Genomic DNA, 15,642 nt, shown 5'->3' with positions numbered 1-15,642 from the left:
AGTTGTTTTTTGAAGTCGTTTACTCAAATTATAAAGTCGTAAGTATTAAATCCAACACAAATAAACATAATTTAATTTTACAAAATTGGAGTTTCAAATACTACAAACCAGATATTCATAATAAGTCTACAAAATATAATCATAAATAAACCTAAGGAAAGGTCCCATGGATATGTACTTGTTCAATTATCCATGAAGGAATATGCTGAAGGGAAACCTTTGTATGGATCCCCCAGTGCCAGCCCGTGAAAAAACAATATGTAATTATATCAACACCAATTAATACCTTAGCTTTAATCTAAGGTTCACATATTTCCACCATATATCACGATTGTAGACACTTATTTTCATTCGTGTCACTCTAAAGGTGTCTATTATACGATATCTATAATATAATGTGTATATATTATAGTTTTTGAAAAATATAATATATATATATATAGTTTTTGAATATATATATATATACAGTTTAAGAAAATATATTATATATAATTTTTTTTTAAATATATATAATCTTTGAAATATAAGTTTTTTAAAATATATATAGTATATATTATATTAATAATTTTTTTATTTATTTTATTTTATTATTTTTATTTTACAACCACAATTATAAACTAAACACATAATAATTCTTTTTTAACATGAGAAACTAGTTACTTAAGATCACAATGATCATACAAGGAAAAGGTTTAAAAACTTAACCAAATAAACTCGGATAAAAGATAGATAAGAACACATATGATCGTATCGGTAAACGAACTACAAAAGATGATGAAGTTATTGAAATGCTAACGACAAATCGCAAATTAAAATTGAGCGAAGAGAAAATACTAACCACAAAAGATTCTTATTTGACTTAAAATTTGACCCAACCATTTTTTTATTAAAATTTGCATATGACCCGACCTAATTATATATAATTCATTTTATTAGGTAAAATAATGACTTAATCGAAAAAATAAAATAGAAATGTGTATTATTACAATTATCACTAAATATATAATAGATAATTATAATATTAAGTCGGGTCGAGTCAAGTTTTTTTCATCATAAATTTGAATTCGAATCAGCTTCACCTTAAAAAAAATGACTCGACCCTAACCCAAATTTTCAAAAATAAAAACTGACCCTACTGGATTGGGTCAGATCGAAACTCATCTTGTTCGGGTAATATGCACATCCCTACTCGGAAAAAAATGAAAAATTACAACTTTTGTATGAATTAATTTGTGAGTAATTTTCATATTAATCATACTAATGCTCCAGCACATAGTAGTAGACGTTTACATTACTGGCTCTAATACCTGAACTGATCAGACCGGCCTATTCGAGGGGCATCATTGTTGATTTTCAAAGAACATTACGACTTGATTATACACAACATCCTTGGCGTTAGTTCCCATGACGAAATCGGCATGGGCGTAATCTTTGATGAACTGAGTCATGAGCTTGTTGACATCATGGAACTTGAGGCTGTCAAGCAATAGCTGAACATCTTGAATATCCGAGAGTGCATCTTTGCCGCCGTAGCTGATGAAGATGGGGAGGTCGCGAGGGATGTTGGAGATGTTGTAAACCGGAGGTTTGGCCGCACCGTAATGCATCACGTTGTAGTCTGGCCTGCCGTAGTTGTATTTCACTATAACTCCATCTCGGACAGCTGCAATTTCAGCTTCGTCGAAGCCTCTAGTATTAGTCACTTAACAATGTTCCAGGACATCTTGTCATGTCGAATTACATATCGGGTACACTCACCTTTAATGCAAGTATACGCTAGAACGATGATGAATCCGGTACATAAGAACGACATTCGGAAATGTGGAAACAACATGGATGAGATGCTAGAAGAAGAGTTTGGTTTCATAGACTTACTCTGAGCTAAGTGCACCATGTTTTTGGTTGCTGTGGATTGAGGCTCATTCTTTATGAAAAGATCAACCGTGGAGAAATTAAGACAGCAATTTTTTCCTTGAATTTACAATAACAAAACGAATTCAGAATTCTCTTAGAATGATTAATTCTATTTCGATATATGCATACCTGATACATGTGTTCGAGTTCGAATGACATAGATCGGTAGAGTAAGAAAGTTAATCTGTTTAGTCTATTACAAGCATTAAGATTGAAAGAACTTGAGTATGGATGTTGTACCGGTGATTGCATTTAATAGGTCATAGCAGTCCACTCCAGGGTAATTGCATAAAGACTTGAGAAAGACTGATGCTTGCTGTCTGTCAAGAGCAGAGAAAATTCAAATCTTGAAGCTAAAAAAAGGTTCAATCTTTAGTACAGAAGAGAACAACCGGTTCTCTGCTCTTGATTCTCACCCTTTTGGATTGAATTCGGCTACCCCGAACCATGTAGTGATCTGCTTGCCAAAAAAAAAACAATAAGATCTTTTAGCAGATTAATAATAGTGATGGTGAAGAGAGTGTTCCTTACGGACCTCGCCGACGAAGGCTTTAGCGGCTACCGTACCGAGTGCGGTATTCATATGGCTTAAGTACGCGATGGGGCTTAGAAATGCTGCAGATTTCAGTGTGTTCGCTTGATGGCCCTCGGAGAAAGATGCCAGACCTATAAGAGTTCCCTGTCGATCAGAATGCACACATTGCATTAAGGTCTTCGTATTCTGTTTCATTATCTATGTTGTCTCGACTTTTCATTTTTTGCGGTTAGATGATTTCTCACCAGGGAATGACCGATGTAATGAATCCTCTGCTGTGTCTGGTTGAACACGAAGTCAAAAACAGCCGGTAGATCGAAACTCACCAGCTCATCCCACGACCAATTCCAGAACTCCTGTCACTTTCAACTATCGGTTTAAGTCACCCTGTAAAGTTCATATTCAAGTTTCCAGGTTTGTCGACACTTTTATTACGAAACGAAGAAAGGTCAGAAGAAAAACCGGCTGGCTGGAATCGAGCGAAACATGTTCCCTGCAGAATCTGGTCCCTCTGGTGTTGGCAATCCACACATCGAAACCTTTATCAGCCAAAACCATTGGTAAATTCTCTTGCGGTGAATTCAGGAGCCATGCCATTCCATCCTGACAACCAAGATTATAAGCTTTCGATTTTCCATTTTTTTATTCGATTGATTCAATTATTTAATGGTATAATGCCTATCATCGATTTTCAGTTCAACCGACCCGAATTTATAATTAGGCCATGAACGTAAAGGTAAAAAATTTACCTTAAAGAAGCAATAATCATGCATCATGGCATGTTCCGTGCATAGTTTAACTTGCATCCAAAGCAAAAACAATGCAAAAAAGGTGACTCTAATCTCATGATTGAATCCCTTAGGAAAGCATTTTAAACCCTTACTTTTTTATTTTTTACAACATGTTTTTTCAAGCATAAAAGTGCATTTATTATATTATTCATATTACTTAAAAACTCTCACAAAATGTAATCTTGGTGCGAAAATTAAGCCAAATCTTTCCTATAAAGTGAAAAAGTTTCCTTAGAAAAAGGCCCTCCAAAAGAGTGCGCGGCACATGCATTTACTCGAGCGTTTTAACTTAAACTTTAGCCATCAAATTTTCCTCGCATGGAGTCAAGTTCACACCTAAAAAGACCACCGGTGTTTAAAAATCTGATTTTGATTTGAGATAAAGATTGAATATTATTATTTTTAAAATATAGAAATTTAAGTAATTGTGTCGGTAGAATGTATGCATTCGATGATTAAAAAAATAAATATATATTACCTAGAAATCATTTAAAATTATTAGAAAAATCGAATTACTCGAGAAGGATACTTGAATTTATCTTACTGGTTAACTCGAGTTGTTCAAGCTTGAGTTACTCGGAAATGATAGATGACTCACCACAAGGACGCCATGCTGTATGAGTACCGGCTGCTTCGTGTTTCCAGCACCACCGTTCCCCTCAACACGTCCCTCTGGGATTCTTTGCATGCTAAGGATATATCCATCTTTGGTTTCCACCTGCAACAATGATCAATTTTAACCTAAAAATAACACCAGAAAAAGAAAACTCCGTGTATCAATGTTGATAAATAGTTCATATACTTGGTGTTCCTGGCATTTGTAACCATGGATGGTGACCGAGGTGGCGCATATCCCAGCGACTTCTGAAGCACCATTGCTGAGGCCGAACAAACCACGGGTCGAGCCAGATGCTCCGTGAGGCTCGACCACCAAGGCGAGTAAAAGGATTAACGATGCCAGACTGACCAACTCGGGAGGACGAGCCATAACTTTGCCAGTTATGGTTTGGCTGTTTCGATGGCTAAAATCAGTGGATGTGGTGGTGTTATGTATATATAGAGAGAGAAAGGAAGGAAAAGAAAGGAAATAGTGGGGGGAAAAGATTGCTTATTTATTTATTTATTTATGAAATTCCTTGCATTCAAGGTAATTTGACCAAAAAATCACCCTATTAAAAAAATATTACCTATCAATCATTCTTTCTTAACTATTTCACGATATAACATCTTTTTTCAGAAGAAATAAGGAAGCACACGACAAGAGACGCGCCTTAGTCGGGGGAGGAAAGTCGTGTCGCATGAAAAGCTCCTTCCATGGTTTTTATGAATGGCGCGTCCTATAGAATGCGGCTCCCTTGAATGTGCGTCATAGGGAACTTGTGTAAACCCAAACTAACGAAGCACACGATCAGTCGGATGCCACTCAATAATAGTAGAACAAATAAGGGGCACAACCATTACTCATACATCCATTATCCCACTCATGTTAGGTGGGATGTAAACCCTCAATTCGTCATCCAAATATGAAAACCATTTGAACTAAAACAAAAATATTGATTTCTTATCAAAATTAAAATGGAATTCAAATTATATAAATACAATTAAATAAAAAAAATTTAAAAAAAAAGTACCTCTACACCAATTTTCTGGTCAATGAGTAATCATATATCTTGTAATTCTTGTGGGATATAACTATTATTTTTCCTATTACTTGCTCACCTATTTAATATAAAAATGTACATATGTCATTCTATAATAATCAAAAACATTATTTAAAAATAATTTTACTATTGATACCTTGAAAGTAATAGAAAGACATATGACTCATTCACGATCGGGCACAAAAAAGGCATACGATACCATACCCACTTTTGGAGAAGCATGAGACAATCTCCAATAGTAGTCTTTCTATAATTCGTAGCCCAACATATTTCTCTAAATAAAAATGCCAACACTACAGACCCCCAACTTAATGTGTCGGCTACTTCAAAATAGATCATGTGCCTCAACCACATACAATGGACCTGATTTTGAGATTTGTCAGGCATCAATATACATCCAATGAGTTGTAGTATATATGCCCAGGCAAATGGTTTTGCCTCGTCCTCCAAACAATTTTCGCTTAAATATTTAAATTCACTTTTCAGCCACCCTAATGTTATTCAGCCACCATTGAAATTAGGCAGGCAACTTCCAAGATACTCCCTGCATAAACCCCCAATCATCATATTCTATACCAAAAATGGCAGTTCCATCTACCGGGAGCCTAGTTGCATTGAAACATCCTCTAGCGTAATGGTACACTCCCCACATGGTAGATGAAACATGTGTGTCTCTGGCCTCTATCTCTCAATTAGTGCAAAAATCAGGGCATGTTCAAGTTTATAACATCCTTCAATTTTGGCTAACTAACCGAATCCAACCATAGACAAATATGACCATATACGTCTCGGTGTTTCCATCTTTTTATTGCAAACAAAAACTTTTAATATACGATTATTTTCCTAAGAAATAAATTCTAACAATTAAAATTTGAACTATTATTTCAAAATTATTTAAATAAATTCAAATAAATAAATTCTAATAATTTAAATAATATATCATCGATTTCATAATATTCATAAATTTAAAAAGAATATAGTTTCGTATTCTTACTGTAACGGCAAAATGACTCGAAATATGATCAACATCCAATCGTAATAAAGCGCCTTCTATTTTTTAACAACAATTAATACATATTAACTGCTTATATTCGGGCGATTCGTGATATGTATTGTAGATCTACTACACACGTCAGGACTACAGTTGGTGACACCGAGGCATTCCCAGTGGAAATCGGACTCCACCAGGGGTTGGCTCTTAGTCCTTACATCTTCGCCTTGATTATGGACGACATCTATTGTGCGACACCAGACGGTGTACCATGGTGTATGCTTTTCGCTGACGACATTATCCTAGTTGCTGAAACAAAATCTGAGTTTAATAGTAGACTGGCTACCTGGAAGACTGCTTTGGAAGAAAAAGGTCTAAGGATCAATATTGAAAAGACAGAGTATTTATGTTCAAACTTCAGTGGGGACCAAAACGATGAATATGTAGAAGTATGCATAGAAGGACACGTTCTCCCCTCAAAGGATTGTTTCAAGTACCTAGGGTCTATGATACATAAAGATGGGGGTGTAGATGATGACGTTACACACCGTATAAAGGCGGGATGGCTAAAGTGGAGGGCCGCTACTGGAGTTTTGTGTGACAAGAAGGTGCCTCTAAAACTTAAGGGAAAATTTTATAGAATGTCAATAAGACCAGCGCTGTTGTATGGATCAGAATGTTGGGCAACCAAGAATGATCATGTAAGGAGGATAGAGGCCACAGAAATGAGAATTCTTCGATGGACATGCGGTAGGACTCTGTGGGATATGACAACGAACCCTGCTATTAGGATGTCCTTGGGGGTGGTGCCTGTTTCTGAAAAATTGAGGGAGGGAAGACTACGGTGGTTTGGGCATGTCCTTAGGCGACTACTGTCGGATGCGGTCAGGAGGGTAGAGTCGATTACAGTTGACGGTACCAGAAGGAGAGAACGACCAAGGCGGAAGTGGGAAGACTGCTTAAGATCTGATTTGATGGATTTAGCCCTTACCGATGACATGACCTCTGATAGGAAAGTATGGAGACTTAAGACTAGGGTAGTCAAGTAGTGTGGGTCACATCTCTAGGGTGTATCATCTCTGTCTTCTTTTAATGCCTTAGTAGTAATTTCCATGACTTCTACTTTTTATACGTTTCTGTTATTGGTATTTATGAAGGCTTAGAACTGGGCTTGCTATCGTTGACTTCTGTGTAACATTATCTTCACTTTTAAATTTAGTCGGGTCTTACGTTTCTGTCTATATGCAGAGATTTTTTCGCAGAGATTTATTTGCAGGGATTACTGCCCATTACAAACGCGCATATGATATTAATGATATTAATGACTGCATATGAATATTGTTCAACTATGTATTTATGTATTTATTTATACATGCATTGCATTTTATCTATATTTTTAATTTTCTGACTGCCAGAGGTCTTCCACGGAAGCTACTCTCAACCTGGCGTTGGGGGCAGCCTACTACCCTACCTCCCCCTTACCCCATTGCATATGGGAATTGGGTTTTGTTGTTGTTGTTGTTGTTATGTGAGTTGGAGAAGAGGGTTTATATAGGTAACCAGTTGGGGAAATAGGCGGGAGAATTTAGCGGGAAATCGAGGCGGGAGGGGGAATGTGTGCCCAATGGGATGCGCCTTCTAGGGGTATCAACGATTTTCAACTAAGGCATTTCCTACCAACCGCACCTTTATCCTAAAGCGCATTTCATCGAACGCGTCTCCTTCTTTCAGGTGTTAGATCGAGCAATATTTGGGAAACAATGACTGACATGTAATATTTTATTTATACGGTGATTTTTTTGTCAAAAAAATAGCTTTTGGAACTGTCGGCTAAGGTTTTCTTGGCTAGATGGGAGCTTTTTCTTTACTTTATTTGTGTGTCATTTTTTTTTCCTTTTCATGAATAAATTGGTGATGACGAGTATTTATTCAATATGATAATTTAATTTAAGATTAAAGAATGATAATAAATTAAGATAATAAAAATATTATAAAAATTATAATATTTTATGTTGTTCTCAATAAAAAAAAGTTATATTTTTATAATATTTTAGTTTGTACTTACTTTTTATAGAAAGCCGCTAGTTTTATTAAAAATATAAAATATTCAAAATTACAATGAAGATTTACGAGCACAATCATAAACTAAATTATAATTAAGACATTTTCTTATAATCATTGACACAAAAACTAGTCACCTATATCATACAATGAACAATTACCATAGAAGGAAAAGGTTAAAAAACATAACCAATGCTCGAACAAAATAAAGATACAAACAAATCTAAGAGCATCGAGAAATAAACCACAAAAGAGGATGAAACTACTGAAAGATCATCGAAAATCGCAAATCAGAGTCAGAGGACGTGAGAAAACTATCCACGAGCGCAAAACTAGTATCCAAATCAATCTGATGGTCCAAAGCTTGGAAGATCAACATGATAACAAATAAGTGTCATCTTGATCAGTCGTGGCGATGTCAAATCCAACCCTGAGAAAAAAGATAAACGAAAACAACAACTAAACGATCGAAAACTACCAAAAGGCATAGAAAAAGTTCTACAAATAGATGAACGTGTCATAAAAGCAGAGATAAACGTGTCATGAAAACAGAGATAAACATATTACAATGACAGAATTATTCTTATTAAAAAACTGAAAAAATAAAGAGAAAAGACAATTAGGGTCGATAACTAATATCAAAATCGGTGTCGTCGCCGGTTAAACAAAATTAAAAAAGAAAAAATTGATTTAATCTATATAAATTGACAAAGTTATAAAGAGAGAGAGAAAAAAAAAGGAGAAGAAGAGATGGAAGAAAGAAAGAGCAGCTACGGTTTTTAAACCTTTGAATGATCAACTTTTTTTCATCATTCTTTAATCTTATATTAAGTTATATTTATGAATCCACCTCTTAAAGTTGGATGATAATATATTGTTTAGAATGACTCAATAATTTTAAATAAAAATAGTATAAAAATTAAATTTATGAAATAAAATAAAAAACGAAACTAAATTTTAAAATAATTTGGAAACGAAACAACTCAATCTCTGTATCAAGCTCTTGACACAATGCATGGGCTTTTTTCTTGGGCAACTAAACTTGCAGAAGCCCGGATCTTTTGGATCGGATCCGGAATTTGATGTTTGGTAAATGGTACGGACAGAGTAGCAAACAAGGCAGCCATAGCGGAGTCTCTCTCTCTCTCTCTCTCTCTCTCGCTGATCATCTTCGTTTGCTGGAAGACAATCGAAATCTTTCAAATCTATTCAATCTTTTGTAAGACTATTGCAATTTTGTTCTTTTAATTGTTACTTTTTTGTTTCACTCTTAATTCCTCTCTTTTGGTTTCAACTCTCTCCCCTTAATCTGATTGCGTAATTCAAATTCTTCGTTTCTAGCACTTCCTATCTTTGTTTTTTCCCTTTTTTTTCCTCATTTTTTCTTGTTTAGAATCCGACTTTTTTTTGTGTATGATTTGGTTCTAATTCAGTGTCTTTGCGGGTTTTGGAAAATTAGGGCTTTGGGGTTTTGTACCTTTGGGGTTCAACTTCTAAAGGTTCGATTTTGAAGGGGAATTTTTGTTTATTTTGGTGCTTTTGATTATTGAGTATATGCTAAGATTGCTTGGGGTTTGCTTTTTTCCCCTGAATGCTTTAGGTTTGGTAGGTGTTCGATATTTTTCCCAAGTGAATTAGATTAGTGATGTCTATGAACAATAACAATCCCTCCAAGAGCCTTGGGGCGTCTTCGTCGCCTGTTGCTAATGCGGGGATGGTAGCTCCATCGATGTCTGGAAATCCTGCATTCTCGCAGGCACAGGCACAACTAAGTGCTGATTTTCAAGCTCAGTTTCAGTTATCACAAGCTCAGGCCCTTGCTCTGGCTCAGTTGAAAGCTCTGGCCCATGCTCGAGCTCAAGGGCAGTCTGTTCATGCCCAATTCCAAGCACAACTTCAAGCTCAAAGTTTGGCCCTTAGCCAAACTCAAAATGCTGGCCTTGGTAATTTAAGTTCGTCATCGCCATCCATGTCTACTCCTGGCAGTGCAAGTGCAAGGAGGATCTTTCAAAGGCCCCCCATGTATCCTCCTACTGTTCCGATGACAAACACTATGTCCCCTTTGAGAACAGTGGAACTTACACAGGCAGCTAGAAGAAAGAAGCAGAAGGTTCCTGACAAACAGCTACAAGAAAGAGTGGCTACCATTCTTCCCGAATCCGCTTTGTACACCCAGCTTCTTGATTTTGAGGCACGAGTTGATGCTGCGGTTGCTCGGAAAAAAGTTGACATCCAAGAGGCACTAAAAAGCCCACCTAGTGTTCAGAAAACTCTTAGAATATATGTTTTCAACACATTTGCTAATCAGATTCAGACAATTCCAAAGAAGCCTAACGCAGAGCCCCCGGTGTGGACCCTTAAGATTATTGGGAAGATCTTGGAAGATGGGATAGATCCTGATCAGCCTGGGTTTGTTCATAAAACGAACCCGTTGTACCCAAAGTTTTCATCCTTCTTCAAAAGAGTGACTATCTCTTTAGACCAGAGACTGTATCCGAATAATCATATCATTATATGGGAGCATGCTCAATCTCCCGCACCACAAGAAGGTTTTGAGGTGAAGAGAAAGGGGGAAAAAGAATTCACTGTGAATATTCGGTTAGAAATGAATTATGTTCCCGAGAAGTTCAAGCTTTCTTCAGCTTTAATGGAAGTCCTTGGTATTGAGGTTGATACACGCCCTAGAATTTTAGCTGCAATTTGGCATTATGTGAAAGCTAGAAAACTTCAAAACCCAATTGATCCGTCTTGTTTTAATTGTGATGCACAGCTTCAGAAAGTTTTTGGGGAAGACAGAGTGAAATTTACCATGGTTCCACAGAAGATATTGCAGCATTTGTCTCCACCACCACCCATACATTTGGACCATAAAATCAAGCTTTCTGGGAATAGTCCTGCTGGAAATGCATGCTATGATGTGTTAGTCGACATACCCTTTCCTATACAAAGGGAATTGTCTGCTCTGTTGACAAATGGAGAAAAGACCAAAGAGATTGATGCTTGTGATGAATCAATATGTGCTACTATAAGGAAAATTCATGACCACTGTAGAAGGCGTGCATTTTTTCTAGGATTCAGTCAATCTCCAGTAGAATTTATAAATGCTTTAGTTCAGTCTCAGACCCGGGATCTGAAATTGGTAACTGGAGAACCTAGTCGAAGTGCTGAAAAAGAGCGGCAATCAGATTTCTTTAACCAACAATGGTAAGCTTTTTTTTTAGACTTGCAGTTACTCTTGTTGTGTTATGGATCATTTAGAGCAACCTAGCCTATCACTTTATAGACATGCGGCCATTGCCACTGACAATATCTTGCGTCTTGAATTGTGATTGGTTTGGTAGAAACCTGAGTACTAGATCGACCTTTCAACCTTATTGCTCGCGCCTTGTCAAAAGCATTTATCAGATCTTCCCTCTCATTGCCTAGTACCGTAAAATATTATTACATAAGATTTTTTTTTATTTTCCGGAGCTCATATGTGAAACAATAGACATGCGGGTGGTGGGTCATCATGTGTTAATTCATTCATGAATGTATCCTGTTTAAGCCTTGACGTTTGATCTTTAAATCTTTTGATCAACATAATCAAGTTCTTTTCTGGTGATTCCGATAGGGTTGAAGATGCTGTTATCCGTTATCTGAATCGCAAGCCACCTCCCGGAAGTGATGCTCCAGGAAGTACACGAATCATGTAAACCACCTGCTGCAAGTGATGTTTCTGGAAGCTGAAGAATAATGCAAAGCCACCTGCTGCAGAAGTAAAGCTCATGAATCATGGAAACCAGCTGCTGGAATTGATTTTCCAGGGAGAAAGCGTCGCAGTCTCTGAAGATATCGATGACTTGCTAGGTTTTCCATTGATTTGAATCATGTATCAACTGAACTGTCTGTATACCGATCCTTTAGAATTGTAATGTTGTTGAATGGGGATTTAGAGGGATGTAGAACAGGAAGTAGCATAATTATCATCAAACCCTTTTAAATTAGACATTAGAAATTAGCATGAGAGTTTGATTTTCTTCTATTTGTAATATGTATATGGCACACTCCTGGACTATGATGCTTGGACAAGGGTGTGAGTATCAGATATGGGACATGTTTAACATGAACATGGGTATGTGTATTTCTTTTTAAGTGGCCATATATTTAAATTTATGTCCAAAACAGGAAAAGTTAAAAATGAAGAGTTTAGTGGATATTTTCTTGGTCTGGAAAACTGAAACTGAAGAATTTGGAGCAACATAGGCCGTGGTCCTGGTTGTTTGCTTGTCCTGGCTGTAATCTATCGTATGGTAATTTTGGATATAAAAGAAAACACAAAACGAGAATGGCCTATCCAACAAATACAAAAGCTATACTAGATTTTGTCTATTTTGTTATTATTACGTAAAGAATATTGATACGTAAACACGCCATAGGATATAATAAAGAAATGTTGAAGTTATAAAAAAAAGCTATACTTTGATTGCTTGACCGAATGCTCTTTGGGTCTAAGCGATTTGACAAAAGTATCGTATGAATGATCTTTGCCCTGTTTCCATTGCTGGACCTCACCATTGTGGAGAGCCTTATCTCAAACCTGGGATAGTCTTCGCGAAAACCTTCTATGGCTGCCAGTTAACGGAAATACTGTGCAATTCTGGGATGATTGTTGGTGGCCCCGTATGCAGTCAATTGAACCCTTCACCCAATAGCAACGTCAACAATGGCTTTCATGATTTCATTGATAGAAATGGAAACTGGGATGTAAAGGAGCTTTCACGCCAAATTTCGATTTCCGCCCACCATTGTACCGTATATTTCGATCAGAAATGGAAGATTGTTTGGTCTTTGTCGATCCTGCAGCGTATCCGAATCTTTCTCTATTTAACATTTAGAGATCACTTATTAACTAATCAAGAGTGATGTCGTCGAGGACTCTCCACCGACTCTTCTGTCCTCTTTGTTACACTAATGCTGAGTCTGCTTTACATGTTTTGCGCGACTGTGTGCCTGTGAAGACTACCTGGATGAAGCTCCTTCCTCCTGCTCTCTAGCAAGGCTTCTTCTCAGCCTCTTTGTCTGATTGGATCAAGACCAATCTCACGCACGATGGCACCTTTACAGGTATGGAATTTTCTTGGGCTTCTTTTTTCTCAACCTTTCTATGGCAGATATGGAAGCGTCGAAATTGCTTTATATTCCAATACTCAAGCTATCTATGATATTCTCCGACAAAGTATCTCCTGGTCTTCTTACTATACTGCTCGTCGCCACCCCCTTGCCTGTTTTAGAGATAGACACTCAATAATACTCGAGTGGAAGCCTCCCATGGTCCCATGGACACTTGAAGCTGCCTCAACGTCGATGCTTCGGTTGATATCAGAACTGGTCTTGGTTCTGTCGGTGGTGTGCTTCGAACGAACCAAGGTGATTGGCTCACTGGGTTCCATCGATACCTGGGATAAGGACACCCCTCATGGCAGAGTTATGGAGCATCTACGCAGGGTTACAAATAGCATGGAACTTCGGTACTGAAGTCGTGCAAATTCAGTCTGATAACCAACAAGCCATTCAGCTCCTTCTTGATCCTAAGATAGTGTCGATTTTTAATTTAGTAGTAAAATTGATTCATACACTCTATAAATATAAACGAATTCTATATATATTTGGTGTAATGAAACCCGCATATACCGAGAGCAGACGATGACAGAACTCTATTTGGGCTCAAACTCTGATATTATTTGAGCTTCGATTCTGGTTTAAATAAAGAAAACCCGGTTTAAATTCTTGAACCAGTTTCCATTGAAAAACTGAAATATTCTGTTCCTAACTTCATGGCTGCTAACGAGGTCTTCACTAGGAAGGCAGAGAGTCGCTCTTTCTTTCTCAGTTTTTGTCTTCATTTTGCACTTCTTAATCTTTGTTGATCCGTAACGGAATCCTATAGACAAAGAAAGTTCCAAGGAGTAGCAATGGAAGTGTCGGACGAACACGAATTTGATCGACTGCTCTTTTTTGAGCAAGCTCGTAAAATTTCCGAAGCCAATTACGCTTCAGATCCTAACGACGCCGATGTTCGGTTTCCTCCTTCCTTCGATCTATTTTTCTCCTCTCTTTTTTCCCCAATTAAAATGTGTTTTTGGCTAGGTCTTTTTTCCTTTTCTTCTGGCTGAACTTGACCAGATGGGCCGGAGCTTTACTGGAGTTGTCTCACTGTCAAAGTCCTCAAGTTTCCCTGAAAATGATCAAAGGTGACTTGAGACCACGAGACTGGGGACTTCATCTCGAAAGAGCGATATCTTCCTCTGGCCGTCCGTCCGCTTGGGTTAATTACACAGCATGTACTTACACGTTTTAGAAATTTTCAACCAAGCACCAAAAATTCACAAAGACTCTAATTTAACCCCACTTAAAGATAGAAAAAATAACCTCAATTTAAGATGTGACAGACCATACAAAATTGATTGCTAAATTTAACTCCAATTTGACACAAACCAAAGTAACCTCAATTGTAAAAGAATTATTGTTATTCCTCAAAGATCCGAGTTCGAGCATCTTAGATGTTAGGGATATGAGCGATCAATGTCAAAAAATTAATTGTTATTTTTAAATAGATATTGTCATATACTTATCCCAAATTATTTAAAAAAATTAACTTCAATTTGAGATGTGACAGACAGTCCATACAAAACTGATTCCTGTGAAAACAGCCCATGATATATTCTTTGAATCCGAGTAGGGTGATCAATATGATTTGATCGTTGAATCGGATTCGCAAATTGCGGTGTAATGGGTTACTAAACCGTCATTAAAACTATAAATGCTCTGAAACTTTTTAACTAGTTTCGACAAGATCTCTAACCAATCGAAAGGTATTCATTTTGGGACGAGTTTATGGGACACGTCGCACTTCGTAACATATCACTAAATCGATATATAAAAACATGTCACTAGCTAAATTATGCTTATAAAGTAATATTATTTCGTTTTATTTTAATACTTAAACTTTATTTTTTAAAACCATTAACGACAAGGTTGATGTGGCATGACATGTCAATTTTTTTTTTTCATATCATTTTTCTATTTCTTCGGTAACATTTTTTTATTTGTTTAACCAATTAAATGGTGACACATGTCACCAACTATAGGGATACAATAAAATATAATATTTTTGCTCTTAGCATGAATTGAACCTAAGCCTCTTACATGAAATGCTTCAACGCACTCAACCATTGAATTAAACTAGTCATTTAAATTAATTTTACCATATTTTATATTTAGCTTATATAATAGTTTCGAATATTTTATGATGATTATAAAATTCAAATATGCGACACATTAAATTAATGATCGAAAGCTTGGTCATTCATCTACAATGTGAATCTATTTTTATTATATCATACTTAATACTTACATGTATCATTATTAAATTAAATAATAAGTTTCACTCTATTTGAATATAAAAAAAATAACTAATAAATTGTTTATATATATATTTTTATAATATTATGAAAATATTTTAAAAATTTATTTATTTTTAAAATTATATCATTTATTTATTTGAAATAATATTATTTTTAAATTGTTTATTTAATTTTAAATGATATTATACGGAACTAAAGTAATAGGTAAAATTGCAGTACCTAAATTTCTAGCCTTTTTTAGACAGCATTGCTTTCAACCTAACTGTGTGTTTGAGAAAATGAA

The 15,642-nt window shown here is 36.2% G+C and overlaps 2 protein-coding genes across 2 annotated transcripts; one reads left to right on the top strand and one right to left on the bottom strand.

The window, feature by feature from the left end:
• Positions 1 to 1,340: 1,340 nt before the first annotated feature.
• Positions 1,341 to 4,228, bottom strand: LOC120137773 (triacylglycerol lipase 2-like). Its single transcript, XM_039153444.1, has 9 exons — positions 4,043 to 4,228; positions 3,839 to 3,958; positions 2,912 to 3,052; positions 2,695 to 2,805; positions 2,450 to 2,593; positions 2,331 to 2,371; positions 2,155 to 2,234; positions 1,876 to 1,971; positions 1,341 to 1,663 (listed from the first exon to the last, which is right to left on the bottom strand). The coding sequence occupies exons 1-9, from the start codon at positions 4,226 to 4,228 to the stop codon at positions 1,341 to 1,343; spliced, it is 1,242 nt and encodes a 413-aa protein (XP_039009375.1).
• Positions 4,229 to 9,127: 4,899 nt separating this feature from the next.
• On the top strand, positions 9,128 to 11,765 carry LOC120137958 (SWI/SNF complex component SNF12 homolog). Its single transcript, XM_039153594.1, has 4 exons — positions 9,128 to 9,452; positions 9,554 to 11,157; positions 11,567 to 11,631; positions 11,717 to 11,765. The coding sequence occupies exons 2-4, from the start codon at positions 9,599 to 9,601 to the stop codon at positions 11,722 to 11,724; spliced, it is 1,632 nt and encodes a 543-aa protein (XP_039009525.1). The 5' UTR covers positions 9,128 to 9,452; positions 9,554 to 9,598; the 3' UTR covers positions 11,725 to 11,765.
• The last annotated feature ends 3,877 nt before the right edge of the window (positions 11,766 to 15,642 follow it).

Source organism: Hibiscus syriacus, unplaced genomic scaffold (genome assembly GCF_006381635.1).
Source record: "Hibiscus syriacus cultivar Baekdansim isolate YM2019G1 unplaced genomic scaffold, ASM638163v2 tig00110676_pilon, whole genome shotgun sequence".
Lineage (NCBI taxonomy): Eukaryota > Viridiplantae > Streptophyta > Magnoliopsida > Malvales > Malvaceae > Hibiscus > Hibiscus syriacus.
This window is presented reverse-complemented; position numbering and strand designations above follow the sequence as displayed.

Excerpts from the sequence above, each read along its gene's own strand:
- LOC120137773 (XM_039153444.1), bottom strand. The coding sequence starts at position 4,228 with ATGGCTCGTCCTCCCGAGTTGGTCAGTCTGGCATCGTTAATCCTTTTA. Across the intron at positions 2,806-2,911 it reads CGCTCGATTCCAGCCAGCCG|GAGTTCTGGAATTGGTCGTG; the intron begins GTTTTTCTTCTG and ends TGAAAGTGACAG. Across the intron at positions 2,372-2,449 it reads CTAAAGCCTTCGTCGGCGAG|ATCACTACATGGTTCGGGGT; the intron begins GTCCGTAAGGAA and ends TTTGGCAAGCAG.
- LOC120137958 (XM_039153594.1), top strand. The coding sequence starts at position 9,599 with ATGTCTATGAACAATAACAATCCCTCCAAGAGCCTTGGGGCGTCTTCG. Across the intron at positions 11,158-11,566 it reads GATTTCTTTAACCAACAATG|GGTTGAAGATGCTGTTATCC; the intron begins GTAAGCTTTTTT and ends TGATTCCGATAG.